This window comes from Euprymna scolopes, chromosome 6, assembly GCF_053919585.1.
Source record: "Euprymna scolopes isolate OS-2025 chromosome 6, ASM5391958v1, whole genome shotgun sequence".
In the NCBI taxonomy this organism is placed as follows: Eukaryota; Metazoa; Mollusca; class Cephalopoda; order Sepiida; family Sepiolidae; genus Euprymna; species Euprymna scolopes.
The window spans coordinates 135,267,683-135,290,459 of NC_136487.1; the positions used below are offsets into that span (position 1 = coordinate 135,267,683).

Sequence of the window (22,777 nt, forward strand, 5' to 3'; positions counted from 1 at the left end):
CACACTTTTAAACCATTGTACATTTATTTTAGCCACGTTCTTAACACGTTTAAACGTATTTTTTACGCACGTGACGCTTCACTATTTCAAGTAATTTAAATTATTTTCATCATATAGTTGTTGGATTGTTCAAGGATAACACTATTAGGAATAAAGGATTTCTAACTGATGTTCAGCATTTTACGGATACACATTTGGTGAAATCATAACCCGTTAGCCAGCATACTTGGTTCCACATATGGCACATCAGTTGGAGGCGAATACATAACAGCGGTTTTTCTAAAACTCAGACCGGAAGCTTTGCAAGCATTTGAGAATTTATCCATTGTTGACTGCGTGTTTGCCGTTGTGTGTGCAACGAGATCTGCGTCATCTGCGTACAACAACTCACAAATGAAAGCGGGGAAGGTTTTGGAATTTTCACCTAAACTTTAAAGATTGAAAAGCCTGCCAGCATAACAAGCATTGTGGCAAAGTAAATTGAAAATAGCTGATATATCAACCTGCTTGACACCATTGTCTACTAATATTAGTTTAGATAACATGCTATTAATGTTTACTCGGTTCTTCATGTGCTGATGCAACTTGTTCGACACTTCCACAAAATAGATATGGGTATCTAAGTTTGCCTTAATAAAATCCAGATTGCATCTCGATTGATACTGTCGAAAGTTTTAGAAAAACTTGGTACAACGATATCTGTTGCCCCTGGCATTTTTACATTAATCGGTGAATTATTATATATATATATATGTGTGTGTGTGTGTGTGTGTGTGTGTGTGTGTGTGTGTGTGTGTGTGTGTGTGTGTGTAATTGAAAAATGAAATAAAAAATAAATAAATAAAATATTTAACCAATGAAAAAATAATTAACAATAGGGAAAAAAAAGTATTTAAATTTTCAAAACCATTTAGATTAATCTATACCTGACGATGAATCTTGAAGGATTGGAAGTATTCGAACTTATGATAAATATGGTGATTACATAAGCCAGAAGTGCCAGAAGTCAGGACTTTTAATCAGAGGTTGAAAAGGAGCGAAAATAGAATTAATAGACAAAAAACGTCTATTTTATTTAATGAAATATATATATATATATATATATATATATATATATATTTCATTAAATATATATATGTGTGTGTGTGTGTGTGTGTGTGTGTGTGTGTGTGTGTGTGTGTGTGTGTGTGTGTGTGTGTGTGTGTAGTAACTTTTCATCCACTCTAGGACTCTTCAGGCTTATGCGCATAAGCCTGAAGAGTCCTAGAGTGGATGAAACGCGGAATATTCAGTGTAGCTTAATCGTCATATATATTTTATAACTTACCAACTAGCTCTACCTACGTATTGAGCACTTTTGAAGTAAATACTTAAAGTTTACGCATAAATTTATACTTTCGTATATTAATATAAATAATAAATAATAATAATAATAAGAATAATAATAATAATAATAATAATAATAATATATATATATATATATATATATATGGGCGAATTGATGGAAACTTTTAGACTAATGAGTCAAACAAGCTGGACAAAAAGATGAGATAATTGTGAAGAGCACATGTCATAAATGTCAGAAAATGTTTAAATAATAATAAAACAACCTATATGACATAGGCAAAAGTTATGCTTTGGCCGATTTTTCGAAAAAAAAAAATTAATTTAAGGTAATAATTACCTGTCCAAAGTGTATACGTCATCAGCAACATGACGAAGACTGGATCCTTGAGCAAAGCAAAGTTGAATACGTGCCGCAACATACTGTGTTCGCAGCAATTCATTTTCGAATCGGAATGTCTGCCATTATCGATCCGCAGATCACGCTTGCTCATTTGATTGGTTCCCCGCCGGCGCCTGTCAATCGAATCACGCCTCAGATTCGCTAAACTGCCGCTGAAGTAGATGTCCTTCTTGATGAGCGGGTTGAAATGAAAGGAAGTGCGCCTGTTCCGGCAGTGGTGGCTCTGGTTGTAACCCTCTAACTCGGACACGAGGTTCACCTCCCGTAGACTACTGATCTTGTAGTTACGGATGTCCAAACCGCTAAAGTGAGGCGACGTCCAGTTGCCGCCGCCGCCGCCACCACCGGCGTTGTGGACGGCGTTGGTCAATTGCTGACAACTCCGGGTGGTCACTCCCTTGGAGTTATCAATCGGAAAGTCAAAGTATTTTATTCGAATGTCCAGAGATGGCCGCTTGCTCGATTTTCTGTCTTCTTCTAAACAAGACTTGCCATCATCATCACCGTCGTCTGAAAGAACAAAGCATAGTATATATGGAACCGATATACAAAATAGAGTGTTTGATTTATTAAGAGACAATGAAGAAACTAACGTATTTGATTTATAGGTTCAGATTAAAGAAGGATTTTTTTTATTATAGACCCAGAATTAATATATATATATATATATATATATATATATATATATATATATATATATATATATATATATAGTAAGTTATAAAATATATGTGGCGATTAAGCTACACTGAATATTCCGCGTAGCTTAATCGCCATATATATTTTACTTACTAACTAGCTCTACCTACGTATTGAGCACTGTTGAAGAAAATACTTAAAGTTTACGCATAAATTTATACTTTCGTATATTAATTTTATGTGAGTAAATGAAGTAGTTCACACATATATATATGTATATATATATATATATATATATATATATATATATATATATATATATATATATATATATATACTGGTGCCTTAGGGTATGTCGATTTTGGAAACCCGGTGATGCAGTGGTGATGATAGTTGGATTTTCACATAGAAAATACCTTCATAAAATATTTTCTTTTTCAAAATCGCTATCTTTGTTTGAGGAAATGACTTTAAAAGCTGAAGATTTGCTGCTATTAAAAGTTTTTCGGTGAATGGTCAAGTACGTCCCGTCGTCAAAACTACCCGTACTGTTAGGTAAATGGAATCATTATTTAAAATGTTCTAAACTACACTTTTAAATAAAATAAATTAATAAAATAAATCTTAACTACTATCGGAGGGGTACCCGGCGTTGCCCGTCGTTTCCCTGGATTTTAGATGCGTGTGTGGTTGGGGGGGGGGGTAAAATGAAAACAAAGCGAAATCATAACCCTGTTTAAATATTATAAAAACAAACAATGGTAAAACTATTTTTTTTTAAATTGTGTAAAAAAAAAAACAATTAAAAAAATGAATGTGATGCAATACGAACGGTCCGGCAGTGCCCGTGTGTTTGAAAAATCCCAAAAAAGTTTGTAGGGGGGTTCGAACTCGAATCATTGAGGCGAAAGCGCCAAAAAAAACGTGATAAATCAACTAAAAAGTGAATTAGGTTAAATATCAATACCGCAGTGAAGTTTGTTTTGGTTTAGTTTCAGTAGTCACATTACACTCGAATTCTAAATTAATGTTTTTGTTTTCTCGAATTCTAAATGAATTTATTTGTTTTAATTCTAATTTAAGTTTAGTGCAAGTGAATTCACGATATCGTTGCGTTGTAATCTTTGTGTAAAAATAAATGTTCAGTTGATAGTACTAATAAATAAAGGTCGTAGTTAGATTTCGCGGTTAGAGTCATTAAAACCGGAAATAAAATCCGGTTAGTCTCGCAGATTGCGTCTTACACTAACGAAAAAAAAAGCAAAAAGAAAACAATAATAGTAATCGCGTTTTCGCGTTTTTTTTTTTTTTTGTTTGTTTTTTTTTTTTTTTTTAATTTCTATTTTATTATGGAAAAACAGAAAGCGTAAATCCGGGAAAAAGCATAAAAAAAGAAACGGCATAAGTAACCTTGTACAATTCCAAACAGGTGTGTTTCCTCCTAGTGTTCCTTGTGAACGCATCCGCTGCAGTTTAAATTTGGAGAGGGGAAAGGAGGAATCTAATAGAGAGAAAAGATGTTGTAACTTCCATTGAATCTAAACGATTTTGGCAGTGGACTCCCACCGGAAAAAATATAGGAATGTACCATTGTCGAGGAACTGTAGAGGTAATAGGCCTATAGCAAACCTCAGATAATGTGCTACAGGCTGTATGCATTACATTTGCATGTAATGTCATGATTTTTAATCCTATTAAGGTGAATGTTGGAGGGAAAAAATGAGTTCATTTTATTTATATAGAAGAAGATAGAAGATAGAATAGATAGAAGATAGAAGATAGAAGATAGAAGAAGATAGAAGAAGATAGATAGATAGATAGATAGATAGATAGATAGATAGATAGAAGAGAAGAGATTAAGGCAAAAGATGTGTTTTAAGTAATAGCGTTGTAAGCATATGCTTGTTATTCTTATTGAGAAATTAACGTTTTTTTTCTTTTGTTTTTAATTTAAAAAATTATAATTTTCGGCTAAAGACCAAATTATTTCGAAAGGAGAAACGAAGAAAGACTTGTTTAAAACATATATTGTTATATTTCATGTCTGCAGTGAATTTGTGGAAAAAATAAGGGAAGGACCAAAACCGGGTGGGGGGGGCGTCCGAGAAGGTCGGTTCTACCATAAGGCGTCTTCGACTCGCCATTTTACGTTGTTAATGGGAAGCGCTGGCCCTTGGATATATATTGACCATGCCTTGGGCTAGGTGGTGGGAGGGCCATTGGTGCACGCCATTCCATCGATAGAGTTCTGAGGAGTGCCGTCATCGTCCGTGTTCTACAGTGTTCCCTGTCTGCCCAGTAGTTTCTTATATTGCATCTATTCTTGTTACGTGACACGGCAGGTTGCTAACAGCACCTCGGTGAGCACTTTATCTGTTTTCAGTTATGTCGACGTACATGCACCATTCTAAGTCTGGCCGTGATAATGAGGTATGCTATGGGCGGGGGCCTCTGCGGGATGCAGATTTCGTTGGTTCCTTTCGGAGCTTGTCCAGCAACTCACCACAGAGTGAATGCGTTGTATTTCTTAATCTAGCTGTTAACCGAGTTGGGGTCGCGAAATAACGATCATTTCGCAACCTTGTTACCGGCCCATTCTCGGACCATCCAGCCCAACTCTGGTCGGAATTAAATTTTCGACAAATTTAAACGTGTATTATTATTCATCGGAAAATACATTTGCAAATTACTTAGGACCGCTATCCAGTCATAGCTGACGGAACAAGAGCACGCTACCCCCGTGAAGTAAATAAAGGGCTCTGCTCGAAATTTCGTCCAAATTCCCGAGTTCGACAGAAACATTTCCGAGTTCGACAGAAACATTTCCGAGTTCGACAAGATAAACCTGAAGAAGGTCGAAGGTTATATCGACCGAAACGTTGTGAAAATCACACTCACGATGAGAACAGTAGTCCGATGAATAATAATACAAATAGTCAATCCTCATCTAAAAAAAAATCAGAAACGTCAAATTTAAACGTGTTTGTTTTTTATCCGCTGAAGAAATTATTTCCGTTGTTGGTAAGTTAACTTTTTACTTCTTTAATTTGTTTTTCTATTTCATGTCGAATTCTATTTGAGGTTTTTATTAAAATATAGTAATATTCCAGTTTTATATTAAAAAAAATAGCCCATACAATTTTATTCTACACATTCTTTACGAAACAATAGCACAATGCCTTCTACTCTGGAAGATTCTTCCCTCGAACTGCTAGGCTTTGTAAATTTATCTTTTTTTTTCCTGATTCTCTAAGTGTATCACCATGCATACGTTTACATTTAATACGAACAGACATCTCGCTGCTCAACTCCCTACTTATAGTGTCCATGAAGGCCAGGTTTCTAATAGTAGAAACTTACAGTCTAGTGTCAATGTGCCTTGATTTAGAATAAATATAAGTATTTTTAAAAAATCACAAACTGAGAGAGAAATGTTTAACAAGTGAATTCCTTTGTAAAATCTGACCAATGCTTAAAAAGATGGAGGAATATTATAGGCATGACTTACCGTATTCAGTTGTGCATTCCGTGCGGAGGGATGAAAGGTCCGATCTGGATGACCAACTGAGAGGGCGAAATACAGCGCCGCATACCACGCAATTGAGCAGGCAACCGCCAAGAATGAAGACGGTCCCTTGCCAGTCGTAAGTTGAGAGTAAATACTCGGACATATAGGAATAGACGAAAGTGCCCATTCCGGCGCCACTTGTTGCAAGGCCCGTCGCAATGGCCCGCTTCTTTTCGAAATAAAGACTCACGCAAATATGCGACGTGATATAAGTCATCCCGAAACCAATGCCTATAAAGGGAAAACAAAACCAGATACGTTTAAATTACCTACACACAAATGATGGACAGTAATTCAGTTGGTGTAAGCGCATATTTACTGAAAAAAAAAGCGATATCCTGCCTTAAAAGTTATCCGTACTAAACGGTGTAATGTATTCCGGAAAACCTGCGGTATTACGTCGTAGCAAGTCACCAATATATTAACTTATCTCTAACCGACATCATGGATAAAATTGTTAAAGAGGTTATAGAGGATTAAAGAGGCTGGCATGTGTTTTCTGGTTTATTGTTTAAAAGATACAGTTTAAAGAGATTGGGATGGTCGACTAAGCATGACCTAATTGCAAAAGAAATCTCTTTTCTTTTCATTACGTTTTTCTTATTTAATTTATTACATGTAAAAAATCGTTGTTTTTTTTACTATGTAAATATACATTCATTCATTTATTTCCATTTATTAAAACATTCATTCATTTATTTTAATTTATTATAAAAAAAATCTTTCTTCTATTTACTGATATTATTAATTATTTCTGTAAATAAACGTATTTTTTAATTTTTTTTTTTTTTCAATTTCTATGAATAAACATATTTCCATAAAAAAATAATCAGTTTTCAGATATTCATAATGCGTTGATCTACATTTTCGTCGGGATATTCAGATTAGGATCCATCGTTTAGTGCGGACGGCTTTTAAAACAGGAAATCGCTTTTCTCGGTAAATATGCGCTTATACCGTTCGGTCTATACAGGAAACCCTTAAAAAGGGATAATTTTTTTTTAATTACTAATTGTAATAATAATGAGACATACCTGTATCCTTTAATAAGTGCTAGGAGGTCGGACCCAAAACATTTCAAATCAATCAGAAGCATATTGCTATGGTGTTAAACTGCGTAAAAATAGAGATTACACCACTGAAGTTATGGATTTAGAAAAGTTTAAATTTGTAGTGTTAAGCTACAAGTAAAGAGTTTTATAACAATCACAAATTACGCATCTTTTTATCTATTATTATAACAAAGCTGGGTCAGTCGACGTTTGTTTCCCTAGGGCTTTTTCTACTATGTACAGAGCGTCCCAATAAGATGTGCTTATTCTTCGACTTCGAGTGCGCATGCATTTTGTGTTCAAGTAGAAGTCTGTTGATATATATATATATATGGAAAAAAATGGAAAGAAAACAGCACTAAGCCTATGCGGTTTAACCGGCTTCCTATAAAGGAGAAAGTTCCATGGGATTATGAAATTCATTAGCGGTCTCCAGTTGCATGTATATCGTTAGGGGAGATGACGACGTTAGGTTTTAACAACTCTTGCAGGGAGGTGTTGGCGTCTCCCTACATACACCGCCGGGAATTTCCAAATTGGTCACCCATCTGGTACTGACCAACCTTAACGTTGCTTAACTTCGATGATCTAATCGAACCGGTGTGTCAACATGACGTTAAAGGCAGATCGAACCCAGTATGACCGGCTGAAACGTGATATCCAGAAAGGGAGGGTGAAAGGAGCAGTGGATGGGCTGGGGCGCCAAATTGATCTGTAGTGTGAGGTATGCAGAAGATTATGTCTGAGCAGAGCTGGGCTGATAAGTCACCAGACTACTCATCAGCGCAGTGGACCACAAAGCAGTCTTGTGTTGCCAAATCTAACCTGTGTCAACTGCGGGCGGACGTACAAAACAGCAGGTGGTTTGAAGCGGCATTTGATTATGCATAGAGGTGACCATCAAGAACGTGCTGCTAGTGGCGCACATGTCTGCACAATGTGTGCCAAATAATGCCAGAGCTTGGCAGGGCTTAAAGGCCACCTTCGTGCGGAACATCACTGATTTGTTTTCGTGTTTCTGTATATCATTTTTTTTTTGTGCTATATCAAGTAATGGCAATGTTCAAAAATGAATTTGCTGTCATCATATACACATACAGTGCCGCAAAAAAGTCCGCACTTATCATATTTTCAAAAACCGAAAATTTAAGCTACATTGAACGTAACTGTTTAAACAACCTATACCTCGATTCGCCTTTTATTCCTCTATAATTTTACCTGTTCATATTTGACTTTTAATTGAAGTATCCTCGTGTTCACTTCAATTAAAAAAACTAGCTTCAAATCGAGAAGGCAAAAAGAAACTCCACAGCAACAAATGAGTTTAAAACCAGTTTAAAATATCAACCTTTTAGCATCTCTAATCGTAATTGTTGTTGCTCCAGGTTATACAACGTCACATTTAGTTCATATATATATATTGAGTCTCTCTTAGTGATTGCAAGGAGCTCATTAATATCCACCTTTTTGGATTATCCAATCGAAAAATCGGCCGCAGATTGAAATGTTATGAGAAAACGGTACAAATGACTGTGCAAAACACCAAAACACCGTAAGTGTTCATGATGTCCCTAAATCTGATCGTCCTAGAGTCACTTCTTACAGGGAAGACAATACTTTAAAGATCAGCAGCCTCAAAAACAAATTTGAAACCATTCTCCAAATCCAATAAGTGTAATCTTGTTTAAAAGTGCTCTCTTTCTACAGTTAAGAACAGATTGAAGGAATTTAATTTGCGAAGCTGCGTTGTAAGACGCAAGCCAATGATTTGTGTAAAGAACAGAAAGCGCCGTCTGGACTTCGTCAGATGCATTGAAGATCACGACTCTTCATATTGGTCGAAAGTGATTTTTAGCGACGACAGAAGCCCAGTAGGCTAGGCAGTGATGTTAGAAAGTATGTCCGTCGAAGGAGGGACGAAGAATCTAATCCTAGGTGCATAGTTTCATCGCTGCAAGGTGGTGGAAGTTCAGTTTTAGTGTGGGGCGTTATTATGGTTCAGGGCTTATAGGTCGCTTGCAAGATCGAATTAATTCGACCAAGTACATTAATATGTTGACTGAGCATTTTCTACCCTAATTTGGCCGGAATTTAGATGATAATCTAATCTTCATGCAGGATAATGCTCCCATTCATACAATGGATTCGCATTATCGAAACAGCCTATTATTATCATTATTAATATTATCAGTATAGGACATATTCACGTTGACACACTGGTTGCAGCTGGACTACCAAAAGTTAAGCAACGTTGAACCTGGTCAGTACTAAATAGGTGAACTTTTGGGACTTCCAGATGCTGTATTTGCTCTCCGCTTATCTCGGCATTGTTTCCAGTCGTGCTGGACTTCTCCTTGCCACTTGACAGTGCCGATTCAAGAAAAGTGTGGTTAGTGATTGCGCAATTCTTGCCTCATGATTACACGCGCAGCTTACCCTAAAGGGGGTATCCATCGTCTTTCGAGACTGAGCGGAGGCATCGAATTAATATTATTATTATTATTATTATTATTATTATTATTATTATTATTATTATTATTATTATTATTATCATAATATTTTACTAATATTAATATTAATATTATTAATATTTATATTATTACTAATATTGATATTAATAGCAGTAGTATTAATAGTAGTAGTAGTAGTAGTAGTAGTAGTAGTAGTAGTAGTAGTAGTAGTAGTAGTAGTAGTAGGAGGAGGAGGAGGAGGAGGAGGAGGAGGAGAAGTATTGTAATTATTATATTATATTTATTGTTTTTGTCGTTTTCAAAATTTTACTTTCATTTAACATATTATTAGACTAATTATTCAATTTTCATTAAATTATAATAAACTTGTATTCAACCTGGTGTTGCTTACAATTTCTTTAAAGCAAGATTTTAAATAATTCGTTATAGTTTTCCAATATTTTTATGATTGATTCTATAATAATGCATACGCAATCTGCATAAATTAAAATATCATGTTTAAGCGTTTTGTACCACCAGACAACGCCAGGCGTGCAGCTAGTGTATATATATATATATATATATATATATATATATATATATATATATATATATATATATATATATATATATATACCCACACTCATTAATTAATTATGCACATTATATAGACACAATTATACATAATGATATACTATAAATATATATAATATGGCTGTTATTTTTTGCTGTTTTTTTTATGTTTTTATGTTTTAAATTTTTTTACTTATGTTCAGCTCTTACAAAGCATTTCGCCACTAGGACGTAAGAGGGCTACTATTTGGGGCCATGTTTAGGAAATATTAACAAGAAAGTTGTTTATGTCACATTTAAACTTCTGCATATTAGTACAGCCAGGGAAGCAGGCATCAGGAAGTGAATTCCAAAGTCTAGCTGCTCGAGGGAAGAAACTATTAGAATAGAAAGCTTTCTGGAATTTAGGGACAACAACAGTGAAGAGGTGAGATCTTATTGCTAAGAGGGTTCGTTAGGGATATGTATGTCGAGGGGGTGCAAGTGAAACGAGTTCATCAGAACACATTTCAGTAAAATATTTGTAAAGCAGGCACAGTGATGCAACATTGCGGCGATGGGACAGGGGCTGGAACTTAGTTGATAAAGTGGGTCCGATTAGATTTACAACTCTTTTTTTGACTTTATCTAAGAGGGAGAAACTAGTGGTAGATGCGCCCAGATGTGGCAACAATACTCCATGCATGGGTGAATGGTGGCAGTGTAGAGATACGAGATACTCTTAGTTATCAGTAGTCTTCTAGGTCGATAGAGGGAACCTACCTTCTTTTCAGCAGCCTTTGCAATGTCCTCTATGTATTTGTTCCCGTTCATATTGCCCGCAAATGTAAGGCCAAGGAGTTTGAAGGTAGAATTCTCAGGTAGTGTGTTATTTGTCATGATATAGTCGGTTGGAGAGGCTTCTTGTAATTGTTAAAGGAGAGCAGCTTAGTTTTTACTAGCATTAAATGTTACTATCCATTTGCGGCCCATTTCGCTATAGTCTGCAAGTAATTTTCTAACAATTCTGCCATTGTCTTAGATGTATGTATATCTGTTCTTCCCTCGTGCATATTATAGAGCGTTGTATCATCAACAAATATACCCGTCTCGGACACAATATTATCAAAGAGGTCGTTTATATATATCAGGAATAATAATGATCCAAGGATTGATCCCTGAGGCACTCCCACATTAATGTTATACTGCTTGCATGTACGTTCGTCAATGACTAGCTGTGTGTTTCTATTGTCTAAGAAGGATCTAATTATATTTAGTATACGTCCAGTTATACCGTACGATTTAATTTTCATGAGCAGCTTTTTATGCCAGACTTTGTCAAAGGCCTTGGATATATCAAGGACTACAGCTCTAGCTTCGCCCGCCTTATCCGGTACATGGTAAATGCGTTCAGAGATGACTGTTAAAATATCTGTAGTAGAATAACATTACCTGGATCCATACTGAATTTACTAGCAGACCGCAGGGTATTGTCCGGTTGTAAAATACGCTTAAATATTATATTTTGATTAATGCAGATTTCGTATTTATTATTATAGTGGACCCAATATATAGTAATGATTTTAAAGAAATTTTTAAAAATGGCTCGTACGCCAACACCGAGAATCGAAATCACAACGTTTAGCTTGCGATTTTCTTTTTCCTTTGACGTTAATGCTTGAGCTCTGAAGATATGTTTACTGCAAAGCTAAAAATGAAACATGAACCAATAGCTATTACGTTACGCATGCATATTCGTAATGCCATCGTTCGACCTTCATCTGGCAAATTTTATATTTTAATTTTCACACTTTTGCATCGATTTTCCCCGGCTAAAACCCAAATATAAAGTTTCGCATGGGTTCAAATGCCCTATATGTAAAGTTTCATGTCTTTAGACCAAACAGTGACAGAGGAATTTGGTAGGCAAAATTTTGTAAGCAAATATATATATGCGTATACATAAATATATATAAAATAAGGTTTGTGTTTACGATAACCTTTTTACGCAAATATTGTGCGAGTATAAGTCATGTAGATTATCTGCATGAATATAATTACACGTAATAGTTAACTAATGATGATAATCCCATAAATCAGCCGAAAAAAAACAATAGGAAATTAATGAAAATGAATGTTTACAAGAATTTGCAATTAAGCTAGATCTTTTTGCAGATGAATACAATATCAAGACCCATATATAACAAATTTGTATTTTCTTTTTAAATTAATAGAAAAACGGGTTTTTAATATGAATGTCAATACACAAAAATATATAGGAGCATAGATTTTTTATTAATCGACTCTGGATAGCTACCTACAAAACTGAAGATAATATTTTCGTTGTTGATTGCGAAATGTGCGTAAAGCGGGGAAAAAAAGTATATATATATATATATATATATATATATATATATATATATATATATATATACACACACATTTGCAGATATCAAAAAAAATAACTCAATGTATAATTATGATCGTGAACCGATCCTGTTTTTGAGGATTGGAATATAACTACATCTCTCTCACACACTCTCTCTCTCTCTCTCTCTCTATATATATATATATATATATATATATATATATATATATATATATATATATATATATATATATATATGAGAGAGATAAAAAGGAACAAACCAAGTAATGTGTTCATCAACGTTTCGTTTTTACTTCGAGACTTCCTCTGGATGAAATAAAATAAAGACGAAAAGTTGATTAACACATAACTCGGTTTGTTCCTTTTTATTCTCATTATATATATATATATATATATATATATATATATATATATATATATATATGTATATATATGTATATATATATATATGTATATATATGTATATATGTATATATGTGTATGCATATATATGTATATATATGTATATGTATATATATATGTATATGTATATATGTATATATATGTATATATATGTGTATATATATGTATATATATATGTGTATATATATGTATATATATGTGTATATATGTATATGCATATATATATATATATGTATATATGTATATGTATATATATCTGCATATATATGTGTATATATATGTATATATATGTATATATATGTATATACATATATATATGTATATATATATGAATATATGTATATATAGATTGTGTATATATATATGTATATACATATGTATATAAATGTATATATGTATATATATGTATATGTATATTTATGTATATATATATATATATATATATATATATATATATATATATATGACTTGATACAAAGCTATACAAAGCAATTCTTTTTGTCATCACTTTCAATCCTGTAAATGTGCAAAGTGGCAATAAGTCTTATATTTTTTTAAACTACAAATCAATAAATGTTTAAGAAAACGATTTACCGCCCAATATGCCGTAAGTGAAAATAAGCAGTTCAATCTGTTTCACCATCATGCTTATGATGAACGCCAGAGACGCAATTATCCCTCCGCAAATGGTGATCGCCCGGTGACTGAAATGCGTCAATAGCAAACTGACAAGTGGGCCTGGAAGAGAGAAAAAAATATTTTTTTTTATATAATTAACGAGAGGAAAAAAATCCAGAAAAAAAAAGTTGGACAGGGTGCAATAGATAAGAATCTTTAACCTAATAGATCGCACACTATTTGCCAAACTACAGCTGTCCCATCGCTTCAATGTTGCATTCCTGAACTTTTATATTGACGTTATAAAAGTTGTAACATTTTGTCAGAATTTAAACTTCCGACTGTTCAAAATTTATGTATTGGTCTGATGCATTTTGCTTACAGTAACCACGATGTAAAAATTGTAACTGTTAACTTTTCCGTGGCATAAATTCAAGAGTACTTCATGCAATATGGAAGCATAACGCTCAGATAAAACTTTGTCTCATTCTGAATATATCAGGCGCAGATATGCAGGCTAAAAACTAACTTATATTCCTCTTTGTAATATGAGAGGCATTCCAACAGTAATTCCTCCTATTTTTAATTTAAAAACTAAAACGTTAATGAGCTACGAAGATGAAAAACGAGTAACATTTTGTGCTCCAAAATTCAGTTTTCTACGTGATAACAGCATATCCTTTTCCTTGTTTCGATTCTTCGATATATTGATATCTTATATGTTTTTATGTAGAGTGATGTAGTTCTCGGTTGATTTATTGCGTCTCACTTTATCGGATATATACTGGAAAGTCAAAACAATGAAAAGAATATGCTGTTGTCCCTAATGATAACCACCATTCACAGTGATCTTTTGCCAGCATCTGTTGATTTCTCGGCCGTAAAAGTCCAGACCGACCGTGCTTTAACACTTACATCCCTGAAATCGACAATTTATTTCCCAACTATGCTGATATAAACTGCGTCGGCTTCATAACGGGAAAATAGGTACCGGTAAATGTTAATCGGTTCAATATTTTTGTATAGAATAATTCAATTACTTATCTCTGCTTTTGGCACATGTCAATAACAAGGGTTGCTTTCCTGGAATCTAATACCGTCAATATCTTAAACAGAGTGATGAAACTTTCAGGTCATGAATGCATAAGTCTAGCCATCATAACAATGCAATTTGCAATCCACTCTGATCCACTCGGGCAGGATAAAAAATAGGAGGCATTACTTTTGGAACGCCTTTTGTATTTAAATATATAAGAGGTTAATTTTGCTTGAAGCATTGTCTAATGTGCATATAAAGAAATTTAACTTTATCTGAGGCAATACAGTGCGGAGATGTAACGGATAGACACAACAGAGACAAATTATGATATAATGGTGGAAAAAGCAATAAGGAATTTTATTGATCCAATATATATATGTATATATATATATAATGCATAACGGTTTTCTTTTTCTTTTTCATTTCGATACTTATTTGTGACCAAGAGCAAAGGCCCGCTTGAAATATAAAAAATAATAAAAATATTAAATACAAAAAGTAACATCGTTTTTCATGCTTCAAAAACACTCATAACATTTAAATCAATATATATATATATATATATATATATATATATATATATATATATATATATATATATATATATATATATATATATATAAATGTAATTCTTGGTCCGTTCAAAGAGATACAACCATATTTCTACATTACCAATTTATTTGAAATTTTCAGACAACCCATCTTTAGAGTCGAGGGATGTTTCTATGTTATTAAAATAAATTTACCTCGCCAATTATTAACATATTAAATAAAATAAAAATATTTTTTGTAAGCCGTTAGTGCGAACCTTTTTTGTTGATAGAACTGAACTTCCGGTTCGATTTATTTCACACACCACGATTTGACGAAACGAATTAAAAGATTTCATTTTCTGTTTACTCGATAAGTAAAAGAAAAACATGATTCATTTGTTTATCTTCCAAATTTAAAAAAAAAGTTTGTCCTTTGCTTTTTGAGTCGAAGTCGTTTTTTGGGTATTATTATACAAACACCGTGACAGCGTTAGGGTTAGGGTTAGGGTTAGGGTTAATTCGGTGTTTGTATAAATTTACCGTTTTTTGTTTTGTTTTGTTTTTTGTTTGTTTTTGTTTTTCGATATAAGAAAATATGAACTTTTTTTTATTATTAACACTATAAATTGTTTGGTAAAAGTACAGGTTTTTATTTTACGGATTGGTAACGTGCTTAAATAATATTTGGTGTTAATGCAGAAAGTGATCCACGCTATTTTTTAAATCGTATTTCCACGTTTAATTAAAGTTTTATTATATGTTTTTTATTCAATTGTAAGGTTAAAATACAGATTAGATACAAAACACCCTCCCCTCCCCATGTTAAGAATGGCTTTTTAAATAATAACGTTATTATTTCAGCACGGATCACTCTCTGCATGAGTACCTTACTTTCACCAAACAATTTAATAAACAAAAGATGGTACTTATGCAGAGAAGGTACCGTGCTGAAATAATGCTATTAAGAAAACCATTCTTAACATGGGAAAGGGAGGGTGTTTTGTAGCTATTTTATACTTTCATCTAACAATTTAATAAACAAAAGATAGTACTTATCCAGAGAAGATACCGTGCTGAAATAATACCGTTATTTAGAAAGCTATTCTTAACATGGGGAGGGAGTTTTGCATCTATTCTATACTTTCACCTAACAATTTAATAAACAAAAATAGATAGTACGTATGCATAGAAAATACCGTGCTGAAATAATGTTATTTAGAAAGACATTCTTAATATGGGGACGGTATTTTGTAACTATTCTGTCCTTTCACCTAACAATTTAAAAACAAAACATGGTACTTATGCAGAGAAGCTACCCTGCTGAAATAATGACGTTATTATTTAGAAAGCTATTCTTAACAGTGGAATAGGGGTGTTTTGTAACTATTCTGGACTTTCACCTAACAATTTAATAAACAAAAGTTAAACTTAAGCAAGGAACAGTACTGAATCATTAACATTATTTAGAAAGCCATTCTTAACATGTAGCGGGAGGATGTTTTCTAACTATTCTGTACTTTCGGTACTAATGCAGAGAGTGATCCGTGCTATTTTTTAAATCGTATTTCCACGTTTAATTAAAGTTTTATGATATGTTTTTTATTCAATTGTAAGGTTAAGGTACAGAATAGGTACAAAACCCTCTCCCCTCCCCATGTTAAGAATGGCTTTTTAAATAATAACGTTATTATTTCAGCACGGATCACTCTCTGCATGAATACCAATTAATGTTTTGTTCTTTGCCTTTTTTACCGTATTTTTCGGGTTTTTTTTAAGAAAACCTTTTTTAACGAAAATTGAAAGTACACGTTTTTTCTTTTTTTTACAGAACTTGTTTTTATATAAGAAAATATGAATGCTTTTTTATTAAAGAAATTGCGTACTCGTGCACTTATTGATCCGTGCTGAAATAATAACGTTATCTATATATCTATAAAAGTGAACGTGTCTGTCTGTCTGTCTGTCTGTCTGTCTGTGTACATTTCCCTACGCAATAACTCTGTCAATTTTTAGTCTATAGACTCGAAATTTGAAATACCGGGTACTGAGATTTGGGAAAATCGATGTGACGGGTGTCAGCCAGAAATTTGGCTGTTAAGGGGTCAAATTTCAACGATTTGACCTTTAAGAACTCTGCGAAACTCCTCCGACAATTTTGGGTCTAGACACTTGAAATTTTAGATATAGGTTCCTTGAACCTGGATCTAACTTAATAAAGTGATTTGAGCCCGAAACTATAAATTTTAAGGGGTCATAATAGGGGTCAAATGAAAAAAAAATTGACTTTTTTTTTGTTTTGCTAAGCGTACACCTCAAAACACCCGGGCAAAGCCGGGCTGAAATGCTAGTTATTTAAAAAGCCATTCTTAACATGGTGATAAGAGAGTGTTTTGTACCTATTCTGTACTTTAACCTTACAATTGAATAAAAAAAATGGTAAATTTTTAGATTAGGTCCACCTCAACAATTTTCTTTTAAATGACGACTTTTGTAGGTTTTCGACTATGCTGAATACGGAAATCGCATTGAAATTTTGCAGAAATAAGTAGTTATCGAGATATAAAAAGTTGTATAATGCATTGTAATCTCTGGCGGCCATCTTTTTTACACGCTTGCGCGCGTCATAAACAAATCTACGCGCGTAACAAAGATGGCCGTCAAAGAATACAATGCATAAAACAACTATTTATATCTCAATAACTACTTATTTCTGCAAAATTTCAATGCAATTTCTGTATTCATCAAAGTCAGAAACCTTTAAAAGTCGTCATTTAAAAGAAAATTGTGGGGGTGGACCTAATCTAAAAAAAATACCAAAAAAACATAAAACTTGGAAATACGATTTTAAAAAAAATAGTGCGGATCAGTAAGTGCAGTAGCACCCATTAATCGACTAACGTGACCGTATTGCCAAATAAACTCCGGCTACAATGTTGAATGCGCCGTTCACATTGTTTTTTTGTTTTGTTTTTTCAAGTAAAATTCAACTTTCACAATATCTTTTTATTTTTTTTATAATTTCACAATATCTTTTTTTAATAATAAATTGTTAGTTAAACGCACAGAATAGTTACACCACACCATCCCCTCTCTATGATAAGAATGGATGAAAAAATATTAGGTACTCATGTAGAGTGATCCGTGCTGAAATAATAACGTTATTATTTAAAAAAACATTCTTAACATGGGGAGGGATGGGTGTTTTGTATTCTATACTTTAACCTTACAATTGAATAAAAAAAAACATATAATAAAACTTTAATTAAACGTGGAAATACGATTTAAAAAATAGCGCGGATCAGTAAGTTCATTAGCACCAGACATTGTTAGGTGAAATACAGAAAAGTTTCTACCAAGAAAACCATTTTTTTTTTTGCTATTCTTACCAAGGGGAGGGAATGGTGTTTTGTCACTATTCTGTGCTTTCAACTAACAATTTATTAAAAAAAACAGAAGGTGAATTTTCACATTAGGTCCATCTCCACAATTTTTAACATGGGTAGGTTAGGGGGTGTTTATTCTGAAAGTTTTTCTTAACATTGGGAGAATGGTGATATTTATTCCGAAAGCCGTTTTTAAAAGACGAAAGACAGGTAAAATGTTAAAACACGTGGTTAGGCATGGCTGTTGTTTATTCCAAAAGCCGTTCTTAATATGGGGAGGTTGGGAGTGTTTATTCATGGCCGTCGGTGTATTATAGTGCATAGTACAGGTCTTTATATCTCGAAAACTACTTGCCTCTGCAAGTTTTAAATGAGATTTTCTTATTCAGCATAGTCGAAAATTGTGGAGGTGGACCTAATGTAAAAAAAAAAAATACTCTCCCTCCAAAAAGATACCATGAAATTTAAATTTAAGCACGGTACTAAAAATAAAATTAGACAGAAAAATACACCTTTGAGTGTGTACTTGCACAAAGACTTGGAAACGTTGTCAACAAAAACAAATATATAACAAGTAAATATTTTCAAAGGCAAGATAAGTTACTTTTCTACCTAATTGGATAATTTTTAGTGTTTTTATTGGGGTTGTACTACTATACGTATAGATTCGAAAAAGTTGTCAAAAAATGAATGCATAACAAATATTATCAAAGATATGTTACTTTATTACCAAAATGGATAGTTTTTTTGTTTTTTAATGTAAAATGTTTATTCGACGCGAAAAACACAGCGTTTACTACTATATTTGAAAATTACAAATGGCGGCAGACTGTGTTAAATACATTAGGTTTGAGAACATACGTTAAAACTAAAAAAAACTATAAATAATACTGTTAAAACACACTGAATACATGTCTGCCTATGTCACGGTAACATATATTGAGTGAGTTCCTGACAGTATTTTGTAGTTTTTTAGTTTTAACGCATTTTCCCAAACTTAACGTGTTCAACACAGTCTGCCGCCATTTGTAATTTTTAATATACAAATGAACACTACATGTTTTCGAACCGATTAAACATTTTACACTAAATAAAAACACTAAAATCTTATCCAGTTAGGTAGAAAAGTAACTTATCTTGCCTTTGATAACATTCATTTGTTATATTTATTTTTCAACAACTTTTTCGTTTCTGTGTTTAGTAATACAAACCCGTTTTATTTACTATAAGGTTTAGTCGGCTCGAAAAACAGTATTTATCAGTGTATTTGAAAAATACAAACAGTGAAGAACACTGTTGATGATGTTAAGCTTGAGCAAATGATTTAAAACTAAAAAACTATGCAAAATACTATCAGAAACCCACCGAATATGTCATCCCATGTCACAATAACATATAATCAGTAGGTGTCTGACACTGTTTTGCATAGTTTTTAACTGATTTTCCCAAACTTAACGTATTCAACAGAGTCCGCGATCATTCGTCTTTTTCAAATACATAGATAAACACTGAGATTTTTGAGCCGATTAAACATTTTATACTAAATAAAAACACTAAAAAATGATCCAGTTAGATAGAAAAATAATTTACCTTACCTTTGCTTTCATTTATTCGTTTTTGGACAACATTTTCGAATCTGTATTTAGTAATCCAACCCCCCTTACCCAAATATTAATTAAAAACTCACATTTTTAATACAATAAAAAAGAAAACTATTTAGCGTTTCAACGTTTCAGCAACATCCGGCTTAATCCACTGAATGTTGGTCGAGCCGAAGCCATGATTGACGGTAACTCTCGAGGATCTGGATCCAATTCTGCAAGGATACCATTTTTTTTTTCATTTTCACCTGTTTTTTTTTTATTTTATTTTTGGAGTGGATTGCTGTACTAAGAATATAAGAAACATGCATTTTCTCTTTTTATTAGAATTTTCCATTACACCATATATATATATATATATATATATATATATATATATATATATATATATATATATATATATATATACATATAAATATATACATATAAATATATACATATAAATATAAATATGAATATATGTATAAATATATATAAAAAAATTTAGTGTCTAAAGAATAGCTATTTTTTAAATATTTTGAATTATATGTTTAAATTTGTTCAACTATTTATGAAACAATTGTAACACTTAAGGAAATACACCATATAATGTTCTCATTTTATATCTTGTTATATCGATTTTGCAAATGTGTGTGTGTGTGTGTGTGTGTGTGTGTGTGTGTGTGTGTGTGTGTGTGTGTGTGTGTGTGTGTGTGTGTGTGTGTTCAGTCTGATAAAATAGCAACCACAGGTGAGAATAAGTGAATGTGACTGTTCTCGACTAGATTTGACAATACGGTCATAGGCGTATCATATAAAATGCTGAATTAACGCTAAAGCAGACGTCTGACAATTCGTTGGACAGAAAGAAAAAGATGAATGAGCAGACGAAGAGAAAAAAACGTGAAAAAAGTAACAATATATAACATATGATATATATTAACAGTGTAATTATATACCATTGTCACCGTCGGCTTATTGTCACTAGACTAAACTTTTGCTTAGAAGTGCTGATGAAATGCGCGATGATATAGAAAACTAAGGCTTTCGTAACTTGAAATAAAAAGGGTGTAAGTATGTTGCTTCTTAGAGTTTCATACTGTTAAATCAGCGATTGTCTGTCTTATCAATAGAGACTTGTAAGAGGATAAGTGAACTTAACTGTCCTTGATCGAATTTTGACTCCGCTTGCCGAGCCCGCAATTTGCACCATTAACGCCATTATATTATGAACAAATGATATAAGTATTTAGTTACCAACAATCATGTGCATGCCAGCCAACGTGGAACCGACCCAGGCCGTCTTGGCTGGCGTTGCTTTGAAGTATTCCAGCAGATCCAAGTAGATGATACCAAAGCAAAACATGGTACCGTCCAGAATGAAGTTGATGCCAAACGAACCGAGGCACACAATCCACCCCCAACCGCCATCCGGTGACTGGATGTACACGGGCGATTGGTCACTGCTAACACTTGAAGAGCGTGACTTGACATTCATCCTCGTCGGTGGGAGATTCCGGCTTTGGTCCATCTTTTTTTTTTTTTTTTGTCTTGTTGTAAGAAAATTCACCGAGAGTGAAAATGTCTAGCGGACGAATTCAGGATCTGAAGAAAAGAAAAGTAGAAAAAATAGATAGCTTCATATCATGCAGTTATTTGGAGGGTTATTTATCATTTATTTTGTTTAATTTAGGAATGAGAACCTCTTTTTAGTCTTTTGTTTCAACAGATTCGAACACATTAAATAACTTTGTTTAAAAACAAAACAGAATGAAAGCGAATATTGTAATAAAATCAACATAGGATTTGAATAATTAAATAACATAAAATGAACACACCAGCAAATCAGAGGCCAGAAAATATACCCCCTTCTCATTATTAAAGAAAATAAGGAAAAAAAGAAGTTTCGATTTATTCTTACAAAGCGACTGAGAGCCGATCAACCCCATATATAAACAAACGCGACAGTTTGAAAACTCAATTTATTTCAGTCAATCAGACCGATCAAAAGGAGGAAGTGTAACAGTACTATCCCTCGTATATATATTATTTAATTGGAATTCATTATTGAGATGAGTATTATTTATTAATCTATTGTCTGAAGATAACGGTTTCAATCCCACCCAAAGCCGGTCAGAGGTTTACTTGGCCAAAACGTGGCGAGACAACAACTATGGAAGGCAGTAATTGCTGAGAATGCAGTCAGGAGATTCAGAGTTCCTATTCTGTCGCGGTTACCACCCGACGAAGGCCAAAGGAAAAGTTAGCCGAAAGGTCGTAACACAACAACTAAGAATAGGATAATAGTCCGCAATAAATAAATTAATATTTTCCCTCGGTGCGCCATGCTCAGAGATATGGACTTATATTAATTTACCTACACATAATATAAAAAAAAGTGACGGTAAAGTTTTACATTTGGATTTTACCGTTACTGGATTTTTTATCTTTCACCAGACTATCTATTCATGTGTAATCACCTTTTTCTTTACCATATTCCCTCTGCTTAACTTATTTTGTTTTCAAGTGGAATCTTTGACTTATTTGTTGTTTCATCAAATACTTCTGCATGCAGGGTCCGATCCCGCATTTTGCTAATTCCTACCCTCTGATGAGAAGGAGAGTATTTCTTCGAAACTCCGCGGATTAAGGACTATCCATTTATCTAGTGTTTCCTTTTCAGATTAAATATGTTTTTAACTCATTTCAAAGTGTTTTTTAACATATTTCATTAACTGTTTGCTCATATTATAAGCTCTATTTCCTATTTGGTATTATTGAGCTTTTATATCTGGCTGAGATAATTTTATAAATATTAATTCTTT

General features: G+C 33.1%; 1 protein-coding gene across 2 annotated transcripts in view; it reads right to left on the reverse strand.

Moving 5' to 3' along the window:
* LOC145277963 (monocarboxylate transporter 9-like) overlaps positions 1-22,777 on the reverse strand; it is a 114,359-nt gene that overhangs the window by 25,540 nt on the left and 66,042 nt on the right. For both annotated transcript variants that reach the window (XR_013868258.1, XM_080130091.1), the window contains exons 2-5: positions 21,210-21,557; positions 13,394-13,537; positions 5,895-6,185; positions 1,685-2,257 (exon numbers count right to left, since the gene is read on the reverse strand). Coding sequence is in view for 1 of the 2 variants with exons in the window: in XM_080130091.1 (XP_079986217.1) it covers positions 1,685-2,257; positions 5,895-6,185; positions 13,394-13,537; positions 21,210-21,483 (1,282 nt within the window). In the remaining variant the exon portion in view is untranslated. The remainder of the gene's footprint in view (positions 1-1,684; positions 2,258-5,894; positions 6,186-13,393; positions 13,538-21,209; positions 21,558-22,777) is intronic.